We start from the raw sequence: 17,293 nt of genomic DNA, 5'->3' as shown, positions 1-17,293 counted from the left end.
CAGCATGGAGGTTTGCCTTAGGCAGTCTACTACCGTGTATATCAAGAGCAAATAGCACTTAATACGCAAGTGAGAAGCAAAAATAATTAAAATTACAAGGTTGTAATCAACACAATCTTTTGTCTTCTTTTAATTTTGTAATCAAAATCAGATCTCTCTCCAGTGGATTCAATTGCACATCTTATGGTAAAAGTGCAGTTCCATAAGTTAAAGAGAAGATTGAGTTCTGGGAAAAATAATTTGTGAGCATTATCATTGTTATTGTATGCAAGTGTGGAAGAACATCAGTGAAAAAAAAAATGTTCCCTGAAAAGCATAGCTCTTCATATGACTTAATATTCCAAATATGGTATGTAACAGCATACAAATTTGGGACGGATGTTCATGCCACATGTTCGTGTAGTCCCATATACAGTACAATGCTTGTAAATTTACCAAGACTGGGCCAAATTTCTTATCATTTTGATGATTCCAAAACCTTGCAATACACACCAATACTTATATGCTAGAGGATCAACCTTTATTGATCGATTCCACACCGTTTCTTTCACAATTTTTGAATAGGATCATTTTATATGATTTTTTTTTTTAAAGTCTTGTTCCAAAAAAGATACATGCTTCTCCAACGAGGAAATCAATTATACTTGAAGCCACTAATAAATATGAAGCATAAAATTACAGAGTACTCTGTCGATCCGATGGTGACTCTATCCGATGGTGGAAATCTCCAAGAATCTGAAATTACATACAGAGCGATACATACTAAGATGACATATCCATCTCAGATACAGAGCGACTTCTAGGAATGAAACTGAAGCATATAGAGTACATGAAGACATTCACACATACATATAATGTATATGTAATGAATGAAGACTACTGAAGGAAGTATAGTTTGCAAAGCCCTAATTATAGAATATTAGTCTTCTGACCAGCTCCCTTACCTCTTTGCAGCCTGCATTATCCACCAGGTCATAGTTGCTTGCATGTAGAGGCTGCCCTGCGTTGACTGGATTCAAGACTACCTTGTCACCAACCACAACCTATGGATGATAAAACACAAAGGAAGGTGATTATAGCCGACAGGAAGAATGATAGAAAACATTGCTGTGTGTGTGTGTGAGAGAGAGAGAGAGAGAGAGAGAGAGAGAGAGAGAGGAAGAGAGACAGGCACAAGGATGATAGGAAATCAGTAAGGACAACATAAAAAGGCCAGAGAGGAAAACGAAATCTAACATGAATTAAATGCTTTTTATAATCAATTTCAACAGAGACATTATAATGCAATACCATAAGTAATTTTCATCTATTTGTCAGCGCGCAGTCAACAATTATGCCTCTGCCCTCTGTGCAATTCTCACATCCACAAATTTCAGCAGAAGCTTATTACGATAAGCACTGTGAAATTTCAAAAGAATGAATGAATACTTCATCCAAGTTTTAATTGCTTCAATAATTTGCAAGTCACTGCAGTAATTTTTCTGGTATTTTAAAACACTTTCATGACCCTGTGACCTTTGCCCTTTGACATCTGCTACCCAAAATACATTTAGTTCATCCTTAGATTCTCATACACATACCATCCAAGTTTGGTAAAAATCTGTTCAATGGTTCTGGATATATATCGGTAACGATTTATTTTCTGGTATTTTTAAACACATTTATGACCCTGAGACCTTTGACCTTTGCCCTTTCTCACCCAAAATCTAGTCAGTTCATCCTTGCATACCCATACATACAACTGGTCAAGTGCTACACCAAAGGAATATAAAACCACTTACATTGTCTCCCTGTGATCTGAGCTTGTAGAAAGGCACAATGTACAGCCATGATCCCTCGTTACCGTTGGCGTCAAGAGTCACCCTCATTGCATTCTTCTCCAGGAGAGCTGGCAAACGTTTGTTGACTGTCAGGAACTTATTGCTCTTTAAATGGAGTAACTGTTCAATGAAATAACACAAATCATCTTCTATTAAAAAAATTTAAAAATACAAATCATTTATTGGTAGAAAAAGTTTGAAGAGAAGCTGTGTCTGAAGGGGTTGGTTTACAAAGAAAAAAGATATTTCAGAGCAATCTCATTTACATTATCATATTCATCATTAGGGATATATAGTATACATACTGTTAAAATATATACCCAATATATATATACTGTAAAACCAGAACCGTAAAGTATCCATAATATGTTTGCTTAAATTCTTTCTTGTGTGGTCAGGGTTTGTAAAATTCTTGTGTGGTCGGGGTTTGTAAAATTGTCATTCTACAAAATCTTGAATCACGGTACTGAGCTGTTGCAGTTCCGATCTGATTTAAGAATTAACATACACTGTAGCAGATGACAGTCTATTACACGCCCTAGCCCATATCCTGTAAACTGCTTTCTCACATATAGAATAATCATCCATAATTAACAATTGAATAAATATAATACACATATCAAAAGTTAATTGGGAACAATGAACCTATCACCAGTAATACAATATGATATTCTTGAATAATTAATTTGACCTTGCATGTGAAAGATTAATATGATTACAGTATAATCGTGGTATACATAATTAAGTTCAACTTAACGTACGTAATTGCAAGTGTTTCTGCTCCACAGTAACAGCATAACAGATCATAATTATGAAAAAAAGGGTCACACGTTGGGTGCAATTCACACAGAGCGTTCTATGGGAGAACAAATTTCTTCATCTACAAGTACTTCCATTTCTTTCTTGTCATTTTTCACCAGTTTCATTTCTCTTTTCGATTCCCTCTTCCACTATAACATCTCCCCCTTCTCTCTACGAACTCTTTATTTACTATTTTCTAAAGTTCAGAATAAAGAATGTATATTCAAGATATCTCGATTTTTCTCCCTTGTTTCATTCTTAGTTCTTTCAAATTTTGAAATAATATACTCAGTCTTTCTTTTGTCTTATTCACTCTCTCTCTCTCATACTCTCTCTCCCTCTCTCTTTCATACCTGTACTCTCCCTCTCCCTCTCTTTCTCTCTCTGCTCTCCTCCTCTCTCTTCATCTCCCTTCCTTTCTTACCTGAATGACACTGCCATACTGGATCACACTGCCAAGGAGTTTCTTTCTCTCAGATTCGTTCTGCTTCTTTTCCAATTCAGACGCATGCTGCATAGAAATAAATATAAACAGCAAACAATGTTTCATAAAGCATTTCTTATGTTCTTTGCTTCTGTTGGGGTTCCGTTGGGGTTCTGCATCAAAGCCCACATTTCCATTTCACCTTTCTCTGGAATCTACATTCTGTATAGTGATGTATTTTATCTGCAATTATATGACTGTATATGTTTTAATGTTATTTTTTTTATTGAGTATAAAACAAAACTTCAATTCAAACTTGAATTTCTTGATATACATACATGTACATTCCTAGATGCTACAATTTCTCACATCTTAATAAACCTTGAATTAATTTGATAGACAAGATTTTTCATTTATTCATTAACATAATTGTATGTAAAACAGCTGAATTCAGAGCAGCAACTTACAGTATGCAATACATGTACATTTCATGTGTAGTTTTAATTAAAGAGTAGATAATATCACCTTTATTCAGTGCAGATTTCATGAAAAATTGGAAATGTACATTCAACTGCACAACATTGTGCCCTTCCTTAGGTTAAGTACACAACTGGAAAGAATATATTGGCTTATTAGAAATTGAGACAAACAACTTCCATGTACTAGAGCTCTTTGAAAATGAGACCATTGGGATGTTCAGGAGTTCAAGTTCACATCATCAAAATAGGGTCAGTTCTATTTGAGTCCCAGGTCTGCTTAGATACACAAACACTGAGTGTAATTCAATCATAAAACAAGATAGGATTACATACAAGTACCTATTGGGTAACCCACTCAATAAAACTTTGCAGATAGGCTGCATGTAGATAAAGGCTGTGGAGTGTACTAAGAAAGCGCTTCCAATGACATGAATATGGAATGATCTTGTTCTTCTACAATGCAAAATGCTGTAGGCCTTGTATCTGAACTACAAGACAATTTTGGGGTAATTGAAGTTGGTAACATTTAGAAAAATAATGTACAATGTATATTTCCCATCAACATGAGCAAAATTAGGGTTCCACTTCGCACATTTGTCTCCCTCCTCACAACGGGACAAAATGATATGCATTTGAAATTTGGAATGCTTCCCAAATACCTCTTGAAATGTGACCTTATGACAATCAGACAATATCAGCTCAATTAGATTCCAAAAAAATACCTGATACCTTGCAATATGTACGACATTTCTTTCTCCACTTATTTCATCCAAAAATGAAAAAAGATCTTGACATGACCCTTTATTAACATTAATAATACCAGAAATAGCCATTGAGCATTGGTCATATCGGGATATTTTCATTTTCGGATGAAATAGATGGATAAATTTCATATGTCGTATGGGACAAATTGCACAGAAATTGCCCAGGTGGGTATTGGTATCATATTTTTCTACATATTATATTATAAAATATGCCTTGAAGGTACAAACTGTGAGTATGAAAAATAGTCTTTGAATATTCACTAAGAACCACCTGTCTTTTGATAAGATAGGGTGTATTAAGACCTACACATACTGTAGGCTAAATAATAGAGAGGGACACTCCAATTAATGTTGACACAATAAGCCAAAAAAATTGTGATGTTGTGAGGGTGCTGATTGAGGCGGGAAGTTCTCTTTACTAGTCAATATTTGTGAACAAAACTGTTCACAAATTTGTTCTTGACACCCTATATTTACATTGGTTTGCACGATTGTCAGCAAATGTTGGTACTTCCGACCCCCTCCCCCCCCCCCCCATCCTTTCTCTCTCTCTAGATCTTACTCTCCGTCTCTCTCTCTCTTTCTCTTCTTCTGGTTTTAAGCTCTACTGGGTAGAGGCGTCATTCAGTAATTAGAAACATGAGAATGCAGTCCAAAGGATATGCATGTACATGTACATGTAAAGTCTATAATGTCTATAAATAAATTATATTCTGATCTATAAACATGGCACTCAAATGACAATCAAATTCTAATTAACCTAGACTACACAGGCATGTGCAGCTTTCCAGTAAGATCCAAAACATAGAACCACAAAATCAATCAAATTTATGTCAGAGGTGTTTTTTTTCCCTAACCATGATTCATCATTATTTCAAGATAATACATAAATTTGAATGAAGCAAAATTCAATATCACATGATATACATCAAGAGGCGCGATAGCTGAGTGGGTAGAGCAGTGGTCTCGTAATCCAGTGACCCGGGTTCGAAACCAAGGCGATGTGCTAGTGCCCTTTGGTAAGGCATTAATCCTCATTACCAGGTCCCTCGGAGAGGACCTAAAGCCGTCGGCCGTCTGGTTGCTTACTTACAAGCATTTGTGCTTTCTTAGCAGTCAGGTAAAATAACCACCACCACCAAATAACATCATACCATCATTTAAAATATAATGCTCTTTAAAATTGTATTTGATATGAAAAGGCAGAGCAAACAGAGGCATGCTAGCTCGTTCAAATTTTGATAAAATGTACACATTTACTTTAATATCACTTTTGAATTCACTCCTGTGTTAGCCACACATACAATAGGTGTGGGAAATACAATTTTCTCTGGAAGTGTATCTCAATACCGGTATTACCAATATTGTATAAACCGCCCTCGTGTATTAACCGCACCCCTCTTTTTCGCCATAAAAATTTTTAAAATTTTAAAAAATTTTAAAAAATTGCTGACTTTTTTTTTGCCAACTTAAAAAACAGTAGAGGACCTAGGATAGAACCTTGTGGTATGCCGTGTAATAGAAGAAAAATTGGAGGAATTATTATAATAAACTACATATTGAAATCTATCTGAAAGATTACTTTCAAACCAAGATGACAGACAAATTTGAGTGTTGTTCTAGTTTCCAAGTGGTGAGTCAACACACTGATTACTGAGCTGGGAGACATTGCCAGGCATAGCGCCAGGTAGAGGGGCATAAATCGAAACTTTAAAAAAAAAAAAAAAAAAAAAAAAAAATTGGTGTACCGTGTATAAACCGCACCCCCCGACTTTGAATTTTTTTCGGCGGCAAAAAGGTGCGGTTAATACACCGTTAATACAGTACTGATATACTTTTCTACCCATGTGTATTGAAAATGTATTTGAATTCAGGTAGAGAAACGGTTGATCACAGTACTATCTGAATTTTGTATACCAAATACAGCAACCAAAGCGGTACACGTCTCATTATATTCATAAAAACGACCACATTATGAGGACAGTGTATGTTTTCATTACATGTAACATGATCCAGGGTTCGCAGAGCTTTGAATTACATTGTAGATGTGCAGGTAGATATCATGGTATAGGCCTATTGCAAACAAAATGTATATACATTTACTCTGCATACACTTACATGAATGTACACAAGGTTACGAGTCGGAGGAACGGCAAAATATTTTATCCTGTAGCCAACATAATACGACAAATTATATCATATGCAATTATGCGTACCTATACCAATGGAATATTGTTGCAAACAATATACGTTCATTAATCAAGAATTGGAAGAAATGTAATTCATATTCATATTCATATCCATATTGAACAGCTACATGTACCATTAATCAAGTGTAATTGAGCTTATTCTATTAAACTACACTTATTTTCTTCACAGATAATTTTTTTTTTAACTGAATAGCTCAAGAAAAGTTCAGAAAAAATAAATTGGACTTGTTCTTGAAGCATTCGTTACCACATCATTATTGTTTGTTTTTGTAATTTTTTCCCAAAAAGTCAGTCAAGATAAATACTGTGCATTCACTGCATTGTCATGCAGGCTAAGCAGAAACACTTTCAATTCAGAAAAATTACAAATAACCAATAATATCATTTACAATGTTACATACCGGTACATGTATGTGAAGGTATCCAAGTTGAAATCCATCTAAACAAGAACGATACTTTTGAAAGGTTCTGTTACACCAGAAGTTACCATCCTAAACTAATGTTTAGCTGGTTAGTAATTGTTTGGACCCATATTGAGTTATAATATCAAGAACCCTTACACTTCAAATCATTTCAATCCTGTAAAGTGGGGCAAGGAAATGTTGACATCTGTTATCCAAAGATGGGAGAGGGATTTGATACCCATTTCCCAGCAGTGAAGAAATGTTATAACATTTGATCAATGAGGATTCATATAATTATAAATGCAGGGAGGCATGTATATTGCATAAAGGGAAAAGGAAACGTCATTATATCAGAAAAAATATGTCTTTGTTGTCATTAAAACTTAGCAAGTGGAATAATAAAAGAGGCTTTCTAGACCTTAGCGAATGAAAAAAAGTGGTTTTACTGTGATGCCAAACACGTCATGGTTACCTACCTGTAGTTTCTTGAGTAAGACAGCATCGGTGGCACTTGAGATGGTTGGTTTAGCCGACTTCCAGAACTGTTTCTGTGCAGTGTAACGGTTCATGGGACAGATCTTAAAGAGGCAGTCTACGACAGAAGAAGAAATTAACCGTTAGACTAATCAAATCTCTCACTCCCATAGGCGTAATACAGGTTCCATCTGGTTTCCGTAAGCAAGGGGTTAAAATTTTTGATATGTTTCTGAATTTATATCATGAAGACCGAGGTACATGTACATGATTTAGGTATACACAGCATTAAAACAACATCACAATATTTTGTTTGTGTTTTTAATATGATTCCACTGTCTTTTATTCAAGAGTCTATAATTTGCGCTCAAGGTCAATATGCAACATGTCCAATGTGTTAATTTCTCTTCTCTAAAATGTTCATATCATAAATTTGTTGCTGCAAATGAGTATCTATTTTCCCTCAATTTATGTTGATCATTTCTATTTCGACTTAAAGGATATATTATTTTTTAATTCTTTTGGTTTACATATATTGTAAATTAATAAATCATTCAACTCCTTTCATGATTGTATCAAAATGTAGTATCCCTTATGCCTCTTCCATCTTTCTTTTTCCTTCCGGCCTCTTCCATTACATGTCCATTCTCCCTACATCTATAGTACCATGCATCAGATCCAATGCGATTCATTTCACAACACAGCCATAATTCTTAAAAGGAGATTCAATTTCACTTTGTTAGCACATGTCACTAATGTGGTTATCTAATGCAAGTTATTCAATTACATGTACATCCCATGAAGGACGTAAATCATATTTTTGGAAGCACTCTGTTCATAAGAAGCGCTAAGTAATACCTGACTCCCTTTCAAGATTGTGTACATTTACATTGGATTATATGTTACTTAAAGGGGAAGTCCACCCTGATATCAAGTTGGTTTTTAATAGAAACATAAAAATGAGAGAACGAGTCAGAGATTTGAGAAAGTTGTACATTTTAAATGTTGTCAACAATGAATCACATTTTGGCTTGGCAACACTATGACGTATCTTATGAGGTCCTCTCCAATTTGCACTATACAGATATTTCATAAACTTTCATTTTCTTAGTTATTCGTGACGGAATAGATTTATTTGTTTCATACAAGGGTTGTATGGAAACATAGTTGCAATAATTATACTTAGGGTCATGTCTGGTTGAAAAAAAATTCTTCAGAGAAAGGAGAAATTTCAGGAAAAAAATAGTAGAGGACAAATGGGAGGTAACCTCGCAAAATACATGTACATGTACGTCACAGTAGGTCCAATTTGTGCTAGATTGATTGCAAAATTCAAAAATTCATAACTTTCTTATTTCTTACAATAGAACAGGTGTTGTAAGTAATCCTGTATATGTACTTTGCATGTTAGTATATCATTGTTTGGAGCCAAAAGGGAGTCATCTCTGTGTAAAAGTATATGAGTCAACGCCATCTGGCTCCAAACAGACTATATATCTCGTTAATCCATTAAACATTGTAGACATTGTATCAGTGATGTCATGTCATGTACATGTATATGTACCGACTACAAGTAGTCTCTGGTTCTCAAAAGCATTGACAGAGATGGGTATATAGATGACAAATGAAAAGGAAAATGATAGTTTAATATAATCATCCTATGAATATTCATTCACTCAGAATGTACAGGAGATCAAATTTCTCTGATACACATGTTCACTTTAAGTTTATTATACCATAAAACTTGGTCAAGGAATTCTCCCATTCAAAAAGCCAGCGCTAATGTATAACATCATATGGGTCTCAAGGCTATTGTTTACATTTTGCATAGCAGGCCTATAGTATGCTATTCATATTTATCATATAAAAACCTGATAGGTAATATGTTCTTTTCATTGACATTCACATTACATTTTATATTCTATCAACAGTTGTATCACATTGTGCACTACAAGCAACTATTCTGATCTACATGTAATGAAGTAAATGCATAGATTATATAAAAATTAATGACATTTGCATCATTTGTTAGAATTATCCTAATCCATTAATAATTTACATGTATATATTCAAGAAAAGAGTAAGTTATAGTTACCTCTGAATTTTTTCGGGGGATTTGAAAGGTCGCCAGCATCAGGCTGAACAACGCACCTGTCGTCAACCAACCTATGCATCGGAAGAGAAAAACAAGGAAAGAAAAAAATACTATTGAAATCAAAGATTACAACAATTACTAGCTTGCACACTCCCTGCCCCCACTCTCCATCTCTCTCTCTCTTCTTTCAAATGGAAATGTATATTTGTTTCTCTCAACAAATTGTAGTATTCTCTTATTCATTAATTTACAAAGGTATGAAATATGGATTAGGCCTTAATTGCAATGTAACTTTTTTTGCAGATGTTTGACAGTTAAATTTATTGTTGTCACAATGATATTCCTTGTGGAAAAATCTTTAAAAAATTATCTCCCCCACTATTTTCCAGAGCTCCTTTCAAGCATTCACTAGCTTTCAATGCCTACATGTACATCACACATCAATCCTGTCTAGGGCCTTTTCTTCTTTCTGTCTATTATTACTTTTGTTTCCATAGATCAAAATTCAATAAAAACATGAATTTCACGATGGTACACTGCCTATTGACAAAGAAGAATGTTCTTATTACCGGGTACACCTACATGTATATGTTTGCATAACAATTCTCTGAGATCTAGCGTATTATTCTTGGACCAACCACTGTAGTGCTCAGACCAAGTGGCATTTTGTTTTACTTCCAGGACATGAAACTGTTATGGACAGCCATTTTCACAAGAAATGTTAAAGAACTGCAAACTTTAATGTTGTGTAAATTTTAAATCAATTCTTTTGCTGCATGAAACTTCCATAAATGAATAAATTAATAGAAGACAAAGATATTTGAAAATATCACTTGCGACAAGACAATGATTAATACTTCTTCTGACATAAGGGAACTAAGATTTAACAGAAAAATAAGGTAGTCCAGTTACAATCAAGTCCAATTAGGAAACTTGCTCATGAAAAAAATTAGCAAGAGGGTTTATAATTATCATCTTCAAAATGAACCATAAATGATTCGCAGACATAGAAGATTTTAAATTATCACTTGAGGGCAACATGGTATTTAGGTTGCCATGGAAATGGTGACGGCTTATACCATCTTCACCTTGATGCAAAGCAATTCTCCTGGTATGCTATCACTGCATGGACCATTCACACCTTCATTCAAAAAATATATATTCTTTCAGCACACCACAGGATGGACCAATGGCAAACCTGACCCCTCAATACAGTCAAATCTGCGTTTTAGTGGCCACCTGTACAAAAAGACCAACCATCTACAAAGACCGCATTTTTCATTTCCCTTGAAAACTACTTCTCATTGAAACATGTACAACAGGAATTTGTTTTATAATGACCTGCTGCCTATAAAGACGACCTTTCTTGTCTACCTTGAGTGTCTCTATCTTATCTTTTATATTTCTGATATATTTATCTCACAGGTGAAAATGAACATTTTTTTTATTTTGTGGGAAGGGGGCGCTCAGGCGCGAGGGATGAGGAAGGGGGGAGGACTCAGAGTTTAATGAACCAATGGCACACCTCATACAGAGATATAAAATGATGAAATTCAAAACAAAATCGTCTGATCTTAGAGGTGTGAACGAGCTCTAGAATTGAACGTACTTGAAGGCTTTCACCGATTGCCTAATAGCTTCCTGTTCACTACAAACCACCACAAATGAATGGTAGACAAAAGAGATTTGAAAATGTACACTTACCCCAGGGAATGGGGGAGTTAAGTTACCATGGTAATGCTGACGGCTTCTAGCCTCAGAATGACATCACACAAGAAATGAGTGTATGCAAATGGATTTAGCAGAGCCAGAAACACTGCAAAGTTACAAGTAGGGGATTCATGCATGCACATGCTAACTTAATCTTCTGTTCTGACACATCACCACAGGTTTAGCTCCATTTTTATATTAACCAAACGACAGGAAGATACAATCAACTGTATTAAATTAAATTACTTGCAACAGTGTGATTGCGCAATAAATGAAAAACAGGAAAATCCCTTTAAACCCCTTTTTCCAAATAGGTCAATTCCTTGAGATTACAAAAAGTAGAATCAGAAAGATGAAGAGCTAAAAGATGAAATTAAGACTTTGGTGTCAGAAGAAGAAGCTCCAAAAAATGATAAATTGGGAAAACAACCTTGGAATTGGGACTGAAATAGATGACTTGTGAAGTGGTATATCACAGGAGCAATAGAAATGGTATGAAGATGGCCATCCAGCACTACATGTAATTGCGTCAGGCTTCATTTTGTCAAAGAAATTTGGTTAGGATTGTGATTGAAAAGGCATCTTAGTTTTGAGTTTGGTCTTAGGGTAGGGTTTAAGCAATGGGATCAGGAAGTGTTCTTGCCCAAGACTCCAAGGATGAACAAAAGAACTCATTTGTGCAGGAAACTGACCCTAGGGGTCGAGGGGAATGGTCACCAGGCTCCAGAGCATGTGTTGTAGAACACATGAGACTGCCTGCCCAGGATGTCAACCAGGGGGGGGGGGGTGTTTCACAAAACTTGTCATCAGTGACAAATGAAAATTTCTGTTATAAGCTACTAAAATCCTCACTTCTGATTTGTTATCAGCAGATTTGTCACTGATTATTTTCATTTGTCATTGAAAAAAGGCATTGTGAAACACCACCCAGGTATTGCGATCTATACATTTCCTATTTACAGGAAGCGCTCTGTGTCATCTGTGACTAGAACAAAAGATTAATCACAGACTGGAACATATGCCCAGAGGTCACTGAGAGGAGGTCATCAAGTTGTCTAGTTACTGCAGACATAATAAACTTCATAATAAACTCAAACCACAATGCATAAGTCGGTAAAAACAATCAATAAGAAATCTAGAATGCAGTCTCTACTTTCAATTTCCTGATACACAAGGACAAATTAAGTTTTTGACTTCTGGGCGGCATGTCAAGAATCTAACTGTCATAAGTACAACTTCACCGACATCCCATGAAACCCCTGTTAATTTTAATAAACATTTGCACTTACATGTATAATGGTTTTGAGAAATGCTGCCCTACTGCTGCTATTGATGGAGAATACCATAAAAAAAAATACTAAAGAATACATTTTTAAAGACCAGTATTGGAAACGCCCCAATTTCAAAAAATGATATGCAAGCTCTTATTACCAATCATGTGAAAGAATATGTTTTGAATAATACATGATGATAAAAATGTTGACAGGAAACCGCCTACTAATTGATATATTTGGTAAATTAGTGAATCTCTCGCCTGTTGAGAGATACAAATGCACGTGTCGCGCACATGTGTGTAGTCCCATATACATCTTTCTGTGTATAGTGATTCTAACTTTATGAAGACTTGGCCAAATTTCTTATCATTTTGATGATTCCAGAACCTTGCAGTACATCTATGCTAGATGATCAACCTTTTCTGATTGATTTCACAATGTTTCTTTCACAATGCAATTGCATGACCATAACTGGTCTTCAGCTTTAACCTACTGTACAAGTACAGTAAATCTCTGTGTATAATACACACTTTATGCCCCCTCCACCTGGCACTATGCCTGGCAATGTCTCCCAGTTCAGTAATCGGTGTGTTGACTCACCACTCGGAAACTAGAACAACACTCCAATTTATCTGTCATCTTGGTTTTAAAAAATCTTTTTAATAGATCTCAAAATGTAGTTTATAATAATTCCTCCAATTTTTCTTCTATTATACAAGCGTACCACAAGGTTTTATCCTACATGTAGGTCCTCTACTGTTTTTAATTTACATTAATGATCTTACACATTCTTCTAAAAACGACATTGTTACTATTATTTGTGACAAGTTCACAAGCACAAATCGGCACCTTCAACTGCACCTCGCAGTTCTTCCCCGATCGGTTTTTTTAACCCGGACCTGGCTTGCTGCCGGAAAAAAAAAAAAAAAAAAAAAAAAAAAAAAAATTATTTGATGTACTCATACTGCACAATATTAATATTTCGTTTAGATTATGAGCAAAGAAATTTGTGAATGAATCTGGTATCCAGCATTAGAAATGTTCACTGAGCACTCCGTATACTGAGCAACCTTTTCATAAAATCTTCTGCAATCCATTTTTATTCTTATTATTGGAAATATGGATGTTCTTCAGAAGACTACTGGTACCATTTTTTTTTTTTTTTAAATGAACAAGTGTTTGAAATGGAATATCCTTTTATAATAAAAAGCCCCCAATTTGAAAGAATGCTTTAATATTTTCCATGCACATGTCATTTTTACAACCTTTTCTTTAAATTCTCATCCAGTAGACCACCTTTAATCATTAGTAACACAGGCACATTGGAGGCAGACTAGAGTATTTCAAACTACATTAAAAAAAAACTCTTCTCTTTCACCACATATCATAGCCGCACTGCTCTGAAGTGCCTGAGACGGGAAGTGCTTGGAGCGCATGGGGGTATCGCAGTAAGAGGCTGGAGTAAAGAAGTTTTGAGCTTGTTGCCTAGCAACAGCCATAAACACTCCCCCATGTCTCTCTTATGGTAGACCCTCTAGAGATGTTCTTCTTAAAGGTATACATACATGTAAGGCCTATGTGAGGAGATGTGCATACAGGCAAAAACAAGATATGAAATATATCGTCCCTATTTTCACGAAGTGACGGTAGTGAATGAAAATCGCATTCACTTTGCGTGACGATTTTCCTCACTACCGTCACTTCGTGAAAATAGGGACGATATGTTGGATATGATTCAATTTTAATTTTCATCATGAACTTTCTTTCCATTGACTCGTGCCAATGTTATCATAGGCTTTGTAACAACAGGTTAAGAAACCTTATGGGTGATGCCAACCTATCTGTAGATTAATATAAGTCATCTCTGAAAAATATGCAAGATTTTAACAATGAAAAATTTTAAATTTAAAATAAATAAAGGCGAGGATGCTCAAATGTATGTAAAGAAAACCCCTCCCAAACAAAAAGAGAAGAAAAAGAAACGCAATTGTGAGAATTACAGGCCTAGACTCTTAAATAAAACCAAATGCAAAAGAAAAATAATTTATTATAAAATATCTTTTAAAAACAGGTGAGAAATATATAAAACATGAAAGATTTCGAACTCTAAAGCCTACACCATTCCAACATCAGACCATTTATGACTTCAAATACCATTTCTAAAAACAACCTTTTTCTATCTCATTCATACATATGTAGCTGCTATATTTGCACAATACAAAGTGGACCTTGTTTGTGTTTCAATGTTCATGCAAGTGTAGCAAAGTGATCTACATGCACACTATCTATTTATCTCTTGCTGGTACTGTATTTTCCCCAGGGTAGTATAGTAGTGTAAACTTGTGATATACTAAAGGCTTCACACTTGACCAATTCACTTGCTATTTAAACTATGCAATGGAAATCATACACTCACATTTATTATTATGTAGCCAATTAGCCATATACATGTATGTAAATGTAGTATCTCATCGTGGAATTTCTTGAAGAGTTTCTAGATCTGATAAAGGAGGGCTACAATGTTACGCGTGTTGCTAACTTTCTACTGTAGTGACCTGGGGATTTATACTACTAACATAACATACTACTCACATTTTCTGCAATTTAAATTGGCCTTCTATGAGTCAAAACTTCAAATTACAAAAAAAAATCTAAATAAAACACACTTTACATACTTTACTACTAACATAACATACTACTAACATTTTCTGCAATATAAATTGGCCTTCTATGAGTCAAAACTTCAAATTACAAAAAAATCTAAATAAAACACACTTTACATTGTGACTTGTGTTTGATCTTAAACTTAATTCAAAAAAGGGGACATGTTGCTGTTTACACTGATTGAAAGCATATTACTGTGCAGCACAGTACAGAGGTTAGAAAATTAGTTTTCAAAAGTGTATTTGAGTTCACGTTCATAACATACTGAATACAGTCTGTATAGGGCAATCCAATTTTGAAATTGTTTAGTAAATGTATGGATACAGCGCAAAGGAAATATAAGACCTCCTCCTCTTTCTTGATAAACCTCAATGAAAATCACAAGTACTTTAATAGAGAAGACTTTTTTTTACACTGTACACTTCCCACTAAAAGTGAATGAAGTATAAAAGTACTGGACCATTGCACAGTGTTGGGGAAAAGGAAAAAAGATCAAAGATTGAAAAGACAAGAATAATGTGTGACCACTGAAAACATCTACAATCGATGAATAGGCATCTATTACAAGCATCGCTGGATTAAAGTAAAGTTAAGTAGACGTATTACCAAAAATTGGCAAAAAGAATGCTGCAGTTACATGTAGAAAGAAAAAAAAATGGACAAGAAAATGACAAACTGCCTATGCAGATCAACAAACCTACTCACATTCTAAATTGGGCAGAATGTATATAAATTATTGGGGTCTAGATCTATGTACGTTACAGACGATTGAATGACCTCTAAATGGCAAATTTACCCCTCCATGCTTGGCCCCTGGTCATAGTTAGCCTTATCTTGATTGATTGATCGATTGATTTTTATTCGACAAGCTTCCAACATACAACAATATACAATAATAACAGATCAAAAATAAGTCAGCTTGAACAGGATAACCCACGAAAGCTCAAGAGCTTATTTCCAGTTGGGTCTTGATTGACCTTAGGCTTGGTTTGTTATAGGTTTATGTATCACTGATCATGAAAAATGTCATTCATTGTCAGACTAAATCTACCTAGAAAATCTAGACTCTTTATAAATACCGGTATAGAGATCTATAATAAGTATATAGGCCTAGATCTAGTCTAAATATAACTAACAAAAAAAAGTAACATAAAGATTTCAAGTAAAAATATGAGACAAATCACAACTTACCCGAGGGTGTGAATGAATCCATTCACACTGCCTTCTGCAAACAGCGATACGATATCGCCAAATTGTAGAAAACTGGCAGCCATTTCCCCCATATTGGCATGTAACTCAATGGTTTACTCTCGCTCAGTTTGTTCAATTATTTGCAGCACAGCATGCAGGGATGAACGTACACAGTCTACCACCGTGCAAATTCCACGGGGGATGGGCCGGGTAGCGACATGAAGCACAATCCGGAAGCAGCTCGGGTGAGATTTCGTGTTAGCACGAGTGTTAAACACATAAATAGTCCCCTTTCAGATGAAGTTTACCGAAGCAGCATGTTGCATATTCACTATTTTACGGATTTAGGCTAATAATTTCACGTGAAACTCAAGAAATAGACATAAAAATCACTGATGAGGAGAGCCTTTCCAGCATCGTTGGCCCGCTAGTTTCTAATTATGTACACAGCAAATAGTTTTCATATGAAACCTGTTGATTCATTGACCGAAAGATGGCGACAATCCTCTCCAGCTCCCTCTCTGCTAATAGAGCATGGCGTATCCAGTCCACATAATAACAACATTTTTATGACTTTATCTAGTCTGGGTATTAGGAGGGGCGACCCATAGAAGTTGTTAGCAAAGAGTTTGTTTTTAATTTGCCCTTGTGTACGTTGGGAATGTAGGCTCTTTTATGGGGGGGGGGGGTAGGAAAGCTTTCGAAATTAAAAGATATTTCCACCTACAATTTAACACCAACTATATATCTTGGTTAAGATTTAATTATTTCATTTGATTATTATTTCTCTTATCAAAATTCATGTCACATAGACCCAATACATTGATATAAAATATATCACAATTTTGACAAAAATGAACCAAGGAAACATTTTTATCATATAGGTTCGCGCCGGTAACAAAATGTAGGCCTACGCAAACTTTTTTGTGTGTATGTGCGTGTAAAATTAAGATTTATGATAATATTATTGATTTCTTTTGAAT

General features: G+C 35.1%; 1 protein-coding gene across 9 annotated transcripts in view; it reads right to left on the bottom strand.

The window, feature by feature from the left end:
• The window catches only part of LOC594527 (inositol 1,4,5-trisphosphate receptor), a 108,209-nt gene extending 91,433 nt beyond the window's left edge, over window positions 1-16,776 (bottom strand). For 8 of the 9 annotated variants that reach the window (XM_030972394.1, XM_030972395.1, XM_030972396.1 and 5 more), the window contains exons 1-6: window positions 16,311-16,776; window positions 9,472-9,542; window positions 7,379-7,494; window positions 3,046-3,132; window positions 1,782-1,940; window positions 945-1,043 (exon numbers count right to left, since the gene is read on the bottom strand). In XM_030972394.1, coding sequence (XP_030828254.1) covers window positions 945-1,043; window positions 1,782-1,940; window positions 3,046-3,132; window positions 7,379-7,494; window positions 9,472-9,542; window positions 16,311-16,402 — 624 coding nt within the window. In that variant the 5' untranslated portion in view covers window positions 16,403-16,776. The remainder of the gene's footprint in view (window positions 1-944; window positions 1,044-1,781; window positions 1,941-3,045; window positions 3,133-7,378; window positions 7,495-9,471; window positions 9,543-16,310) is intronic. The other variant, XM_030972401.1, reaches the window with a different exon arrangement.
• Window positions 16,777-17,293: the final 517 nt, after the last annotated feature.

The sequence above is a fragment of the Strongylocentrotus purpuratus genome, unplaced genomic scaffold (genome assembly GCF_000002235.5).
Source record: "Strongylocentrotus purpuratus isolate Spur 01 unplaced genomic scaffold, Spur_5.0 spur5_scaffold_6, whole genome shotgun sequence".
Lineage (NCBI taxonomy): Eukaryota > Metazoa > Echinodermata > Echinoidea > Camarodonta > Strongylocentrotidae > Strongylocentrotus > Strongylocentrotus purpuratus.
The sequence above is the reverse complement of the archived record's forward strand: the minus strand, read 5'-3'. Positions and strand labels throughout refer to the sequence as shown.